At 32.6% G+C, this 16727-nt stretch overlaps 1 protein-coding gene across 1 annotated transcript; it reads right to left on the reverse strand.

The window, feature by feature from the left end:
- Window positions 1-774: 774 nt before the first annotated feature.
- Window positions 775-12891, reverse strand: LOC128225750 (adhesion G protein-coupled receptor L3-like). The gene is made up of 23 exons (XM_052935653.1): window positions 12816-12891; window positions 12070-12237; window positions 11579-11770; window positions 11155-11355; window positions 10153-10253; window positions 9830-10009; window positions 9475-9555; window positions 9148-9268; window positions 8540-8653; window positions 8167-8239; window positions 7544-7646; window positions 6868-6911; window positions 6574-6685; window positions 6063-6166; window positions 5602-5710; window positions 5112-5262; window positions 3891-3960; window positions 3499-3565; window positions 3253-3338; window positions 2783-2909; window positions 2516-2557; window positions 2021-2124; window positions 775-1918 (listed from the first exon to the last, which is right to left on the reverse strand). Exons 1-22 carry the CDS (start codon window positions 12889-12891, stop codon window positions 2032-2034), a joined length of 2415 nt encoding a protein of 804 aa, XP_052791613.1. The 3' UTR covers window positions 775-1918; window positions 2021-2031.
- Between the last annotated feature and the right edge of the window lie 3836 nt (window positions 12892-16727).

A 16727-nucleotide genomic window follows, 5' to 3' on the forward strand; every position in this document is an offset into this window, starting at 1 on the left:
CATTGCAATAGGGATATGAATAGCAGAAATGTCATCACCGTAACTGAATGTTGATGCTAGACACAGAACATCTTTTACCTAACCGTTAAGAACATGTTTGCGGTGATTTTTTCCGAGTCACTTGTTGAATCTCGACCAATTTCCCGGCCTAAATATTCCAATACCATATCGATGGTTGACCATACCGAATTTGTATTCAAATCAACTTTGTGTTTGACTTCAATAGTATGAAAAATGTGCACGTATCCATTGTTAATAAAAATATCTTTAGCGTAGATGAAACGATGTTTACAGTTAAAATCTATGATTTATCAGATACAAACACAAACCAACCAGGGTTCGCTTTGGGTTCTGAAATGTTGTCACCATCCCGATCCGTCGGGACTTGAGTAGGCCGTGGTCGGCCCCCTTAGAGGTCAAGGCCCGCGCCCTTTGGTGGGTTCTTTGAAGCTCCTTCGCTTATAAGCATTTAAAGAGCTTTAAATTGCATTTGAACATATCTATACATGTTGATATAAGACAGACATAAAGAAGGAATATCATTCAGATGTTATTATATGAATAACACATTTTTTTAGCATATTTAATTTACACATTGCCATACAATAACATAAATCTTATTGTATATGAAGCACATGTTATAAGCACTTTGTCATTCAATAACATATCATATTTTATTAACAAACACAGGGTTAAGTATATAAATACAAAAACAATAATTAAAGTGTTGCAACAAAATGGGACATTTGTGTTAAAATGTGTTTAATGCCTCCATACAATTGTGTTGTAAAATTAAACGATACATTTATGATTACAGGATACACACTAATAGGCAGTGTTTTATGTTTGAGCATTATATACTACAGACGAGGTAGTTTGTTTCTTTCCCGACATTAGCCAAATAAAAATACCTGTCCTATATTCCAAACGATTCGATTTTCTCTAGCAATGTGAAAAAAGGATACAAGGTACATAAAAATTATTTGTGTTACCTACTCGATTATTTCCACCTCATTATTGATTTTTAAGAGGGTATGAATTAAACATACTTGCCAGTTCCTACCATATTTATTAAATCAAACATTAATTTTTAATTTATTCCCTTCCCCTTCCCGATATTATTTTGGAAAAAATATCGTTGAAAGAGAAACGTATTGTATGAGTATGCCTGAAAGGATCGCTTAGGCTTTTTATTCATTAAAGTCTGATTTCTGGGTTTTACAACCAGGATTCATAACAGCTGAAGTATTACACAGTAGTGCCAAGTTGTGTCTCTGGCTTAAAAATATCTTAAAATTCTTCTCTAGTAAGGATTTTTAAAAGGATTTAAATCATACATGTTTTTCATAAGTCTTAATTCACCCGCTCCTTCCGTATGTAATTTTGGACATTATAAAATAAAAAGCTACGTCACAAAGTACGGCTAGTTTCATGTCATAAGTTATATACATTTGGTTCGTTATTACATTTCAGTTTCATCTAAGCACAATATATTTTTCAGAACTTTAAGCGTCTGACAATTTACAGCAGAGGATTGTTGGAAAAATGGGATATTTCGAAATATTATCTCGGTCCAGAGCGTCTCCGAACTTGCATGGTTCAGTAATCAATCATATAAAATATTAAGATCAAATGAATGCCGGTCAATAAAAAACTATGTGGTTCTTTCGAACATTTACAGCCCCATATAGCACATAAAAATGCTCACCTAAAATGTGCAAATTTCACAAAGAGAGAAGCAAACCTTCCCTTATATTTCTATTCCTTGCTAAATCATTACAATGCAATTAAGTGTCTTTGTGTAATCTTCTTCCAGCTTTAAATTCCCATGCATTATTTTGCAAAATTGTTAAAGCTTACAAGATAAAGTTTATGTTTGTAGGAGATGGAGCTGACGTATTGTCTTCTTCTTCATCTCCTGAAACAGAGTGAGATTAATAGTAACATGCTAAATAAAAAGGTCAAACAGGTCATAACCGCCAAAACATAATCAAAAGACCAATGGAAAGAGTGTTCTTACTTTTCGTATTCTCATAATTCCGCCGGTAATATCTCGTTTCTTTTCATCTGAGTAAGCATAACCGTTTCTCTGCGTTTTCTGCATTGTAATACAGCATCACGAATCTATAATAAGATGAAATATCATTTCATCATATTCTGGTTTAAAGGAAGAAAACAATACAAACTACAGCCACAAGCAAAATAACCTAATAATCCAAGATTAAAAGAAAACGGAACAAAGCCAAGCAGACTTAAAACATCGTCACAATGCCAATCAAACGTAACAAACAATCGTTATGTGAAAATGTTGGGATGACCGTTTTGGCACGATCAGTGAAGATTTATCAAAAAATAACTGTTGAATTTAAAACAGGTTAATGAGCGCATCACATTTACAAATGTTCACTAATATACCTAAGGTCAACATTATCTAAGCTAGTGGCATTATGAGCGCATTTATTTCGTCAATCAATAGTCAATTGAATAATATAGATATTTTTGAGCATATTCGTACCTGTGTATTTAAGGCACAGTGAAAGATGAAAATAACCAGCCCCTGCAACATGTATAAAAAGTTAAGTCAGTTATACTGCAATCGTGAATATTCGAGTAACTTAAATATACTTTTCTGTATATCTTTTAGCTCAAATCAACCGCATTTATGATGAACTTAAGTTAATATACATTGACAATAATTTAAGAACAAAATATGTATAAATTGTTATTTTTATAAGAAAATACTCTATTGACGCAGAGGTTCTATATTTGAATCAAGATTTACCTGCAGAGAATTGCACACTGCAAATACATACTGCACCCACGCCATGCTTTTGTTGACGTAAATTATCCCTAACACCCATGTTATTCCAGTTAATGGTAATAATACCAGAAGGCCTCTAACTGCCATTCTTAAAAAAAAATGTCTCTAACCGTACGATTATCAGTCTTGTGTCAGCTTCATCAAATATCATAGAAGGGAGTTCGCGCTTTGGATAAATAAAAAGTAGTACTTCACTATTGAACATTTATCATGCAATTGCCCCAAACGAAGGCCTGTGGATTTTGCTTAACGACAAACAAATTTAAAAAAAAACTTCGGTCGAAAGCAAACATGAATCATTATGTTTTCAACTATTTGTCTCTGAAGAGGAAAACTATGATACATATTAAATTATACAATACATATAACGAACATAATTTGGCTTTTTGATAAAATAGAGCAGCAACTATACACCTTCAAATGCAACTTACTTAGATTTGTATAATGTACTTCTTTGTGATATTGCATGGGACCCAAACATCGTCTTCATAACGACGACCAGGATCACAACATTTACCTAGGTAATGTATTTGTTGATTAAAACGGCAGCATATATGGAACTGGTAACCATTTTAAGAATACAAATGTTGAAGTTACAACCAAAACTTATTTAAAAGAAGGAATGCGTTCATTCTCCATGCCGGTAACAAATAACAACATCAAATTAAATCAAATACCGTTATTATTGCAAGAGCTGGTCCGACAAAAGCCCAAATAACTCCACTCTCTACTGACAACCAGCAACTGAAGAGGAGAAAAAGAAAAAAAGATGCATGTTTGTATCCTGTGTGCTGCTTGGCTTTTGACTTAGAATATTGAGAGATTCTGCAAGAGCATAGTAAGTTCTGGTTAATAGCGATGTCCTATCAGTTTTCATTATAGTTATGCAATAACAGACAACATTGACAACATTACTTGATTCTGGCAATCAAACGAATGCGAGTGTGTTTATCATGTTTTTAAAGCTGTTATTATAATTGATCACAAATTTTCCGTGTTTTTTTTTATAATGCATTGTTTTTATTATTAAAAATACATCAAAGCTCAAGTTATTTGCAACTGCTCTTACAAGTGTTCAGTTTCGTAACCATACGTTCTACCGGCTCCTAAAGTTATCCCTACTATCACCGCTGGAAAAACTGTGAAATAAACAAAATAGCAAGATATCATTAACTTATGAAGAAAAAGTATAAAAAAGGCATACTCATTTCCTTTTCATTTCATTCTGGAGATCATTCATTTTAAGAAATTAAACTGACTGCTGTTTGCATATTTCACATGTTGCTTTAAAATGACACTCTTATTCAAAATCGTTGCAAACACATATATTACAAACATAAATTTTGAGTGATATGCTTTACCTACATACTAAAGAATGTATTTATAGAAAACAATTATTACTGATTACAAGACTATAACCGTGTATTTAATACCTGAATACGAAAAAATATTAAATGTTTGGTGAATGCTAAAAGATTTAATGCGATCTTCTATAGTCTCCTAAGGTAGAAATACCGTGTTTTATGCACCTTGCTTTCAAATTAAACTCGGTGCCCTTCATAAGAACCATTGTTTTCGAAATTTATTTACTTTTGTTGGTATGTCAAAACATTTTAATTAATTGTGCTAAATCTTTTTTGAGAGTAAGAGTGCAACTTTAAAGGCCGGCCAAAAAGAATCCACATTCTTTCGGAAAAGTCAGTCGACAGTATTACTTTTTTATGTGTAAAAGTCCCAGACTAACCAATCAACAATGTATTGAGAGTTTTCGATGATTTATTTTTAAAACAAGACAGTTATTCAAACAAATAATTGAAAGTAGTGGATGAAATTCAAAATGCAAACATCTGTTTGAAAGTAGCTGCAATCGTCAAAATGCCTCAAGACAATATTGATTGGCTAGTTAATAAACTTGACTCATAAACATTTTCATTTTGTGTTAAAACATTTCCGGGAAAAAGGTTATGTTTTTTTATTGGAAATCTTATACAATCTTCTTTCGTTAAAATTACTCAGTTCTTAATTACAGCTTCACATGTTGCAACGGATATATAAATTATGTTTGCTAAATATTGAACCTCAAAATAAAATTAAAATTGCCTTTTTAAACATTTTAATTTTTTCTTCAAAGAAAGTTTGTATTGTGGCCGGCCCTAATAATGAAACCGCGATTAAATAAACAGTATTCTTCTTGAAAACAAATTTTAAACTTAAGACGAAGAACTTCTGACAATAATCATAATTTAATACAATCATGACACATGAAACAATAGTACATAAATAGTCGTACTCCAAGCCGCCACAATGATCCACTTAAACTTCGACTTTGTGGTGAATACAAAACGGACAGACATGAATATGTTCAGTCCTTCCGTGAGCATGAGGCAGAACACTACGAGGTAGATGTAGTGTAGAAGGGCAGCTATTGTAGTGCAAACTACCTAGTAAGTGTAGGAAATATAAAGCGGTATCATGGCTGTGTCTGTTATTGTTGTTGAAATAATTGGACAAAGAAATAAAATAGTAATGAATAACATTAAATCATTTAGTTTTAACGTTAGTGCTTCTGTTCTGAGAGGATTGCCGTGGTTTATTTATCAATCTCAATTCGAAGAATTTAAAAAGGAGCAAAAAACTGAATATATTTATTCTTTATGATAATATAAACTGTCTAAGAAAAAAACTTAAGGAAAACTCAAAGTTATGGTATTTCGATCTAAGTACAAAGAACATTAAATCAAGTCTGATGATAATTTAAAATAATTTTATAAGCTACGTGCCCTGTTTCCTGTTCTGTCTACTCCACCCAGAAACAACGCATAAGACAAAATAAGAGCTGTCGATAAATTCATGAGAATAACTATTCGTGTATGGTCAGTTTTCATGCATCTGAAATGAGAGGAGCAATGGGTTAGGATCAAAAGTCAAGTATTCCCCTCAAGTAATTTACTGACCTATCTGGTAATTTAAACGATGTGTAAGAATGAAGCTCTAAAATGGTTAAACAGAATTACACGTTAACTTTGAACAATGTAGTACTTTAAGGTGCTGGCTCGATGGCGACGACGAAAATGCTCAATACCCTAATTGATCGGAACGTTTTCAGTTTAAATCACAGGCAGATTAATTCGCATTATACAAATACATATAATCACATATGCACAGTGATAAAGCATATAGCCATACTTGCACTGTAGTAGCAGTATTAGTGATTTAAATTATTCCCGTTTATAGCTTATACCTATGAAAGTATATGTGTAACGCCACTGTTAGCACCAGACCCAGCATCGAAATACTGCAGCAGACAATGGAAATGATATCCAGTGCTTTGGTGTTCACATTATCCTGAAAGGCACATTACGACCAAAATTATTGAAGATAAATTGCATACTACATATGTTTAATGTTTTAAATATATATTAAAAATAATATTGTTTAAACGCAAGCATTTTTCGGATAACGTTCGAAATATAATAGTTATTTGAATCTCGAGTTGTGTATATTTTACGAAAATAAGTCATTGCTAGCCACAACGACGGAAATGTCAAAGTCTCTTTTAAATTAAGAAAATGGATATTAAGATAAAAAAAGATAACTATCACAAGTCAAATTTTTCTTCAAATGCACTTAATGATATATAGGGTGGAGGCATTTTAAATCTTTAAGTGAATTATGGCCATATAGAATCGGTATATTAATAAATTTATAAAATCATAAAAACCATCGATTTGACTTGCCCTTTCCACCATTACCTGGATAAATGGGCTCATTAGAATGGCAAAGTTGGTAAGATGACTACAACTGCAGACTGTAATAGATGTATTTGTGTCGATAACCACGCAGCCACTGCTGTCCCAAACCGACCTATATGATAGGAAATATTATAAAGCTATACTATGTTTGTTAAACTGTATAGTAAATGTAGAATTCGTACCAAAATGGCATATAGATCCAATTGCTTATGGATAATAATGTCGTTTTACAGAATTGGTCGTAACGATTGTTAAAATTATTAACTGTGCGAAATTAGATTGTACATTGCATACTCTGATTTATTCCAAAACGAACAGGTTGGAAAAGACAGGCTTTTCTGAAATTGATAACAAAGTGTTGGTATAAACATAAGCATTAAAGCTGCACTCTCACAGATTTAACGTTTTGACAATTATTTAAAAAAAAATCTTGAAACAAGCCAATTTTTGCGAAAATTTATATAAACCAGTTCTATAAGACTGCTGACAAAACAATAGATCGCAGATTTTCATATTTAAGTTCAAAAATTGATGTTTTATGCATTTTTCTTAAACTGTTAGTAACGGTTTAAGCCATAAAACATTAATTTTCGAACGCAAATAGGAAAATCTGCGATCTGATCTTTTGTCAGCATCTTATATCATTGGTTTGCAGATATTTACGCAAAAAAATCCTCTTTCCAAGACAAAAAAAAATAAAAAGTTGTAAAAATGGTAAATCTGTGAGAGTGCAGCTTTAAAGACATTGTCTATCATTGCAAATCATTTAAAGTGAACATTCATTCTAACAGTGTATTTGTTTTGAAAGGAAATTAATTATTTAACAATAATCATCTCATCATTAATGTCACTAAGTAAGCGATTGATAATTTGAATTAATGGCCTAAATATCTATAAAATATAAGTTTAAGTCGACATCAAGCTAAATGTTCAATTGGACATTTCACAATTAAGACAAATAGGCAATTACCTCAAAATGCGTGAACGTAAGGATTATTTCAAACGCAGGATTAGATTCCCAGTTGTCCATATTTACAGAAACAATTTCGGTGTTGATGCTTCTTTCCAAAGGTCTGAATTAAAAACATATCAAAACAGCAAATAGGGGATGCTATATTGTACATTACGTTACACAAGATGTCGATGCATCACAATAAGTTAAACCAAAGAACATGACAGGTAGCTTTAAAGTATGCCATTATTTCACTCAAATGATTACTTTTGTAATTGCAGTGTTACTTTTGAATGGGCCATGTTAATGTTAAAAACAATGCTATTCAGTAACCGTATATAAAATACAAAATTTTAATAATGTCATTTATCTGTGTCGTTTTTTATTACAGACTATTATTTAATTCTGCAGCATCTAATTGTGCCAAATTTGATAAGTTATCCACAGGTTACATTTCTGCAGTTTTGAACATCAAACCAATTCGATTGGACAATAGTAATTATTTGACAAATATTGACCAATCAATCAGCATCTTGATAATTATTATCCAAACCAAGGAATTATCCATGTTTATACATTTTGCTGTATGTAAGAATTATGTAGGGTTATATGTTTTTAAAATGAAAACGCGATCTGTTTACCTGTGTTCGTTTGACGAAGCAGAGACGATGCCAGACAAATTTCTGTAAAATACAGCCGAGTACTTCATTGAATCTGTATTTAAGAACAGAATATAGTACACATAATCTCAATAGCGTTTCAGACGTATTAAAAACAACTCAAATAAACACACAAGTGTTGCATCTAGCCCTCTGAAACAACAAAAGAGGCGTAACTTATTGACGACTGGTAACACGTCAAGTTCAATGTACTACGATTTGGCCTATCTTGAGGGCTTCTAATATACTCATAGCAATTGACGTTTTTCATAATTCTAGAACTATAGTTCAGTTAATCCTATGTTTAAATGTTGAAATCAAAATAACAAGATTACAAAACAAAGAAAGGATATACCTTTCAAAGATTTGTTTGGCAAATGTAGTGCGCTTGAAATCCCTAAATTAGTGTTATTTCCAGGAAACGATATGTCATCATTTGTTGTGTTGTATATTCCTGCTACATGCACAACTACAAAGCAGAAACGATTCCTAAATTAATATAAAGGATTTGAAGATGTTTTATTAAAACAAAATAATATATACAGGAAAGCTCAGTAACCCAATTTAATTAAACGAAGACTTTGTTAAGAAGCACACAATTTAACAAGCTTTACTGCTTAACATTTCTGCTATCCAAAGCAAATATCATCGCGCAAAGGACTGGGCCACACAATGGCGTTATTTCCGAAATTACTTTACTTATACATTTAATACCAGATTTAGGCATATAATAAACAGAAAAAAGGTTTCTTTTAGTGTAAAATTGCAAAATCGCCACTTGTGAAATATAATTTTTAGTGCTCTCTTGGTGAAATTTAAACAACGATATTTCACCGAACCAAACAATGATCATCTATACAAACATGTCAACAAAATAAATGGTATAAGTTGCATGTATGGAATATTTTTTTCCTTATAGTATGTGTTTCTGTTTATTGATTTGGTAATTGATTTCGCATTTACCTAGATTTGAAGCAGCGAATGTCTTCGATGTATTGCCAAGGTCCCCTATACCCTCAGAAATTAAGGCGACATATTTGTCAACGACATTCAAAACCCTCATTGCTCCTTGACGTTCCAGTGTCTGGAACGTTAACAAATAGAGTTTATGTAGTTTTTCACTTCTTGTGTAATATCAAAAACGTTTCCTTCTCAATTTGAATGCGAAACATGTTTATATTCACTCCACTGTAGCAGAAACTGTTATTAAATTCAAACTAGAAAAATCAAACTCATATAGAATCGTACAACAGATCATGATGACAAACTAAGACAGCACATTATAACTACCAGTTCTGTATCATTCTCCATCGCTTGCCAGGATTTTGCATTTTGTTGATCTAGCAAGTTGCTTATAACGGACAGGAACGACTGCAAAGAAAGGAGATTTTTCAATGGCAATTATGAAACATTTTATAACAAATGCCTTCTGCTTGTCATACACTGAGTCATTGTGGGGTTTGATACTACCTGTTAAAAGTTATATACGTAAAACGTACTGTAATGTGAAAATGGACCATTTTCATGTACGATTTCTTTTCTATCACCAAGTCATGCATTGATATTCCATTAAATCATAGCACATTCATTGATCTATAAATATGCCCGTAGGCATAAACTTTCTATTTCATCTTTAATACTCCACCTCTGTCTGTTCGGTTGTGTCAGAAATGTTTTCCCCAATGGTCGCAATGGTATCTAAAATGTTGGTCACTTGATTCAGATCACCACCAAATGCCGGGCGTCCATTTGAATGCGTGACTGAGGTTAGGTTTGACAACTTCAGAAGGTTGATTTGAATGTCTTTTTCTGTTGGATGCTGCAGCTGAAAATATTTCGCAACAAAACAAAAGTGAAATGACATACGTGTTGAGTCTCAGCACGAGTCAATAAGTTTATTGTTACAGATTTGTGTAATGAGTGGGTTTTTTAAAACAAAAGATAAATACAAAATGATTATCAACATACCGCTTGCGATATTTCTGCTATCGACTTGTGAATGCAGTTGTAAATTGGGTACAGCCACGTTCCATCCATCAAGCAATGCCGGGTTATTTCTCCTATATATCCTGAGAAAGGTTCAAGCATCAACAAGTTTTGAATTACTATCACTATCCGTTATAGTTACTTAATCGTTATAGTCATTGTAGTTGGAGAACGATTGAAAGAGAAGGAGAGGTATCATTATTATTGTTTTTATTATTATATTTATAATAATAATAATCATTATTATTATTATCATTATTATTATTATTATTATTATTATTATTATTATTATTATTATTATTATTTAATTATTATTATTATTATTATTATTATTATTATTATTATTATTATTATTATTATTATTATTATTATTATTATTATTACTATGATTTAATTATTATTATTATTCGCTTACCATCAGGACAAGCCATACTTATGATTTGCCCAGCCCTTGTTATGTTCCAAATGTGTCCGTATAAGTCAATATCGTCTGGGCAAAACTTCTCGCTCGTCACTTTAAAATCAAATGTTATCCATGAAGAAATTAACAACAACATTTAATTTCATAATTTGATATCATCTTTGACGGTACTATGTGACAGTAATTTGACTGGTTTACCTTTCTCACAAACGGGCGGGTTTCCACTCCATGCTCCGTCAACTAAACACGTGATGAAGTTTCGACCAATGATCGATGTTGAATTTTGGCAACCGAATTTTATGATTGAGCCGACCAAATATTGTGAATTTAAATGGTTATAATTTAAAATATTCACATTTGGTTGTAGCTTCACATGTGGACATTCTGTGAATGACAGAAATGTGATATTTTTGTATATTTTCATTATTTCATATCAAACAATTAAAGGTAGTATAATATTAATTGGACTGTACTTAAATCGTACTGCTGCAATTTATCAAATAAATAACATCAATGAAATAAATAAAATCAATAACAGTATGAATGTTCAAAAGAGTTATTACCAATCGCAACACATGTTGGAGGGAAACGTTTGCTCCATGCTCCATTTGCAGTACATGTTACAATTTCGGTGAAGACATCCCTTGTGTGTTCAATATGAAAGCCTAAGTCACACCTCAAAAACGCTTTGGACCCATAGATGGTAGAATTGGAATAGGTGACAGAAGATGAGGTTGTATTTGACTCCACCCAGTCTTCACAGTCTATCGTATTTACAACATTTTTTATTAGAGATGAATTAGTAGACAGTCAAAATAACATATATGCATGAATCTCCGAGACACACAGGAAACGAATTGAATAATTAGTGTTTTATTAATCTTACATATTTCAAATAAAAGAAAAATTGTTAAACTTATAGTTCATAGTTAGACACATTATTTGACGGGGTCAACATGGAGGAAATAAGCTGAGCACATAACATACCCACTGGGACACACGTGTAGTTTTCTGAACTCCATTTCCCAGTTTCTATACACTGTAGAGTTATTTCGCTGTCATTATAGCCATATACAATATACCCATCTTTGCACCTAACGCGGGCACTAGATCCATACGTTGAATTGTTGTCTTTTAACAACACCTTTCCATTACTTAGTAGATGAGGCATTCCACAGTCTGTTTGTAAAACCAGAATACTATGATATGGTCATTTTGCAAAATGTTTGCAAATTGAAGGATTTTAATCAAACTTCTTTATTCTAATACTGAGATTTATCTGCAAAACTAACCGGAGACTGGAATACAAATTGAACTTTATACATAGAAACGGTATCAGGGACCTTAATAAAACAGTTCTAAAACGCGAAGACTGTGAACCTTTACTGAATGCAGTGCTGTATAATGGATGTTGTGTTTCTTGTCTGATTTTGCTTTATTGTGCAAACGTATATATTGATATACGTAGCATACTTAACCTTTTGGTTGACAAGAAACGTTTATATTAGACCATTCTGAGTTTTCCAAACAACTTGAAAAATTGTGACCACTGAAATCAAATCCTTCGATGCAATGAAATGTCGCGTTAGATCCGATGAGGTTTGTTGAAATTGTATAGCCATTTTTTATCACCAAATCAAAACAACCTGAAATATTCATATTCAACAAATATATCATAATATATCTACCGCTTAAATTAAATGTTCACTAAATAGCCATCAACATCTGGTCATTGAAAGTATGACAAGACTCCGATTTGTTCAGAAATACTAAGGTTCTACACCATTAAATCATGTATAATTTATGTCTCCATGATACAATCCTGGCTGTCTCTCGTTCCGTCTCATTTTGCCAGTACCGCTGTGAAGACAGAAAGCTAATCGGGGCCTGTTTCATGTAATTAACTTAATTAACAGAAACAGGAAAACGTTCTTGATGACGTTTCCTATTGTACCAAGTTCGTATATGTATTCCCGTGATTACTCTCTTTGTCAGCAAAACTTTTGCTGGCCGTTCTAAGGCGTACCCTAAAACAGCTATTTATATACTATATCTTAAATTTAAAGTAAACTTGCCCTACGATTAGTTACGGCTTACTTTCAGTTCTATATGACTCTTGGTGCCGAACCAAAACTACCTTCATGTTTTAAAAAAGGGCATACAAGTTATAGATTTAGTTATTTTTAAGGTTTAAATAACAAAACAGCAGAAAATTGATTCTTACCGTGCATGACAATCCAGTATCTAGCTTTGAACCCAGTATAAGAATAATACTGGTCTGTGGTAAATTTCAAGCTCATCGCGCTTGATGTTGAACAAATCCTACCAATTAATCCACTGGAACCACTGAAGCTGTATAGTGACAAATATTTTCAAAATCATTTCAACGAAAACTCAAGTGAAAAGGAACGATGGTTAAACCATTGCGCAGATCCTGGTGCGCTCATATTACGTGAGTGGTAAGTTTATATCATTGACCTAACTAAGGTTTAACTCCATAAGCTATCGATTAAACAGCTGGTTTGGTTTTTATGTCCCTTTCTTTTACATTGATAATTGATTGGAGAAGTGTGGTCAATTCTTGTTTATTGGCTTAGAATCCCTCGAGTAAAATAATGTCAATAACTCCGTTGGTTGGTACCGTAACTATTACAACAACAAAAACAAAAACAGCACTTTCATATTTGGTACACGCAATAAGAAAACAGTATTAAGATTTAAAAATGAGTTATTTATCACTGTTTTTTTTCTTTCTTGGAAATAAATGCGTAAATGTACTTAATTCACTGGCATGTATATTGGTGTCATGCACGCCCTTACTTTCCTATTGATCTAGAAGCATCAGGAGGTCCATCAAATACCCGCACATAATCGCAGCAGTGTTCAGTTAGAAAATCATCAAACTGTATGCATACTGTTGAAAGTTGTGGTCCGTTTATGTAGTAAGTACAATTAAAATTATTGGGGTAGTTCCTTGGAAAGTTCGGTGAAGAAACGTTCCCAGACATTCCTTGCAGCCATACGATGTTAGAGGTAGATGTTACTGCAGAGTATAACGTTTATCTATAAGCGTCGTGTAACATTTTTTGATAAAAAGCTTCCATGTCCCATTATTTGGAATTAAGCTATTTGATTTGTCAAACGATTTCATATATGAACAGGGCAATCATACCTGAATACGAACTCACCGTTATGTCGTTATTTTTATGTGAATACTGAAACATTAGTAGATTTACGTCTTCGTCATTGATGATAAAAATTGGAGGAAACATGGGAATGTATTCTTTTTTAAATGTTTTTCAACAATGTTTCACTTACTTTTTTAGAAATCGTAGTCAATTTTGGATGGGAACAGCCTTCAAACAGTTTTAAGTGATTAAATTGTGAGCACACACTTTTATAAGATCTAAAAATGTCATCTATAATGGTAGTTAAAATTAAGAAAGAAAAGTCACAAAAGTTTTAATGATGTAAATCAGAGATAAATTACCTAATCCTAAAATGATATAATTGAATATCATCATCATCATCATATTGTGTCACTATTTCACATGTTAGACATTGGTTGTATTCCCGCACACTTAACCTCTTGTTAGTATCAAAGAAATAACACTTACCATTGACTACGATCTCCGTTATAATAAAAAACACCACACACATATACATTGTTATGTTTAAAGTTATATTCAGCATTTCGTTTTTAATCCGGTTGATATTAATGATTTTGAACACATCCTTTACGAATTGAGATAATAAAAACCCATTGCGGCCCACGTAATTTCTGTTTCTGAGCATTTGGTTCAAGTGCTGTTCACTACCCAACAGCATGACATGTGAAGGCATACTTTGTAGTAAAATACAAAATATTTTAGCTAGTTTTCTACATTGCATTTCTTCATAATGCCATATTACGTAGTTTGAAATACCGAACTCAAATGTTCATATTATTTTTTTCAAACAAATTTATTTTCTAGTGCAGCCTTGTATTTATCTTTCGTATCGAGTGCATATTTTGTTATCATTTAACCTCAAACGTTGGTTATCTCGCATTTCAATACTTATTTTCTTGTCAAACATTATAATCATCATCCCGGCGCATCACTATCGCATACAGAGGTCACTTAAACAATCCAGGTGAACATTTTAAGTCAATAATTATGATAATGGGTTGATGTATTCATTACAAACAATGCATCATTTCTGACTGAAAATGTCCATATTTTAAACACCAAAAAACACAATTATTTTGAAATCATGTCAGAAAAAAAATACATTGAAAAATATTTATATGTATGATTAGATAAACATAGCGTTCTCTTAATCAGGGAAATGGTGATCGATTTTATTATTTGGAATACAATTGCCTTAACCAATGTTTATTGATAAATGTAAATCAATGTTTGGACAGAAAATAAGTAAGAAATAAAACGTTCTTGGAGAATCCAAGCGGCAAAACCGGCGTAGGAATGACATTCTACATCATTGGCACTAAAAGGGTATGCAATAAAGACGGCATTCAGAATAAATATTTTACAACCCAACATAACTCTCCACAATCAGGCATTAAGGGAAAAGTAAACTTGTTGCGTTCAGTAAAAGGTAGTATTTAAGTTAACGGGTGTTTTAGAAAACCATATTTTTTATATATCCACGAGAGAAAACATTGTGTTATATCAACAAGAAAAATACCAACGAACATCCTCTTTACTCGTTATTACATTATATTTGATTAGCTGATATTGTCTTAAAGGACCACTAATTCAACCCGAGGTGCACAATTTCAAATGCAGATTGACATAACATTAAAACCAACATCCTAGTGATGATTTATGACTCTAACTCAAATGCAATTCTCTGTATGCCACATTCTAATTATGCCAAGGACCTAGCCTCAAACAAAACACCAGATGCACACTTTTACATGCTGGATAACATTTCATAACAATTCCATGCTTTTTGACCATCAGCATATATATGTGTGAACATGCCCAACTAGGGTAAATTGCATGACTGTTTCTACTAGATTATTATATTATTATATAATTATTATATTTACGCTAGTTGAGGATCTTCACAAATTGGCTAACAGTCATGTAATGTTTTATGACTAAGGCTGATACTGTTGGAGATAGGCGCATGCTCTATGTGAGTTATTTCTTGATGGCTCATGGCCATAGCTCTGTACTTTTGGTGTGAAGCAACATTTAACACCCATGAGTGAAACATAACTTGTTCTGTTTAACATTCCTATGATGTTTTGTTACTCTTGCTCACATACGTTTGGAGATACGCGAGACATATTACTGCATGTTGTATAGATTAAGACTAGGCCATAACTACGACATCCTGCAATTACAGGGTGGTTCGACACATTAAATCACAGGTACACAACAACAGCTGCTGCTTACATTCCTGTTCAGTTTCATTACTCTGGCTATTATACATTTTGAGGTGTGTGCGACAAAAAAAAATTATGACGGACATGCGCAAGGTGAAGAAGCCCCTCTCGACTCTTTCAATTAAGGCATAAAAGGGTTCGCGTAGCTAACGGGGAACATTTAATAATATTAAATGATGTATATCATTTTAAAAAAAACACATACATTGTACATTAATGCTGATTGATTCCATCGACACAACGCCAACGCCATTGATATGTCAACATAATCTTATTTTTGGTGGTTTTTAACTTGGAGAGGCGTTTTTGGTGTAGCTTTTGAATATCATAGTGCACATGTAAGCATGTGTTGGTGAACAGTGTGAATTAGATTACATGTTTAGACCGATATGTTTGAATTGTTAAAGCAATGAATAGTTATCAGTTAGCATTACAATATGTACCACTATAATATAAGAAAGGTCTTTATTATTACATATCAGTACGAACTGATGACATTTGGACTTAAAGTACAAAGCAAACGCATTTTGAAATTTAGAAAATCCCATGACAACTAAAGCTTTAGTGGTTACATTTGCCTGTATATTGCACACCACATAATGCATTTGTCGGAGTGAAAGCGAGATGGACGGAAACGACGTATCAAACAGTATCAAACAGTCGTACCTGCGCGGCGATCACTGGATAACTTCTTGAAAGACAGCCTTAATTCGACTTGCTATCAAAATTAAAACTAAT

The sequence above is a fragment of the Mya arenaria genome, chromosome 3 (genome assembly GCF_026914265.1).
Source record: "Mya arenaria isolate MELC-2E11 chromosome 3, ASM2691426v1".
NCBI classification, from domain to species: domain Eukaryota; kingdom Metazoa; phylum Mollusca; class Bivalvia; order Myida; family Myidae; genus Mya; species Mya arenaria.

Excerpts from the sequence above, each read along its gene's own strand:
- LOC128225750 (XM_052935653.1), bottom strand. The coding sequence starts at position 12,891 with ATGAGCTTGAAATTTACCACAGACCAGTATTATTCTTATACTGGGTTC. Across the intron at positions 12,238-12,815 it reads ATACTGGATTGTCATGCACG|GTTGTTTTGATTTGGTGATA; the intron begins GTAAGAATCAAT and ends TGAATATTTCAG. Across the intron at positions 8,240-8,539 it reads GCCAAACAAATCTTTGAAAG|ATTCAATGAAGTACTCGGCT; the intron begins GTATATCCTTTC and ends TCTTAAATACAG.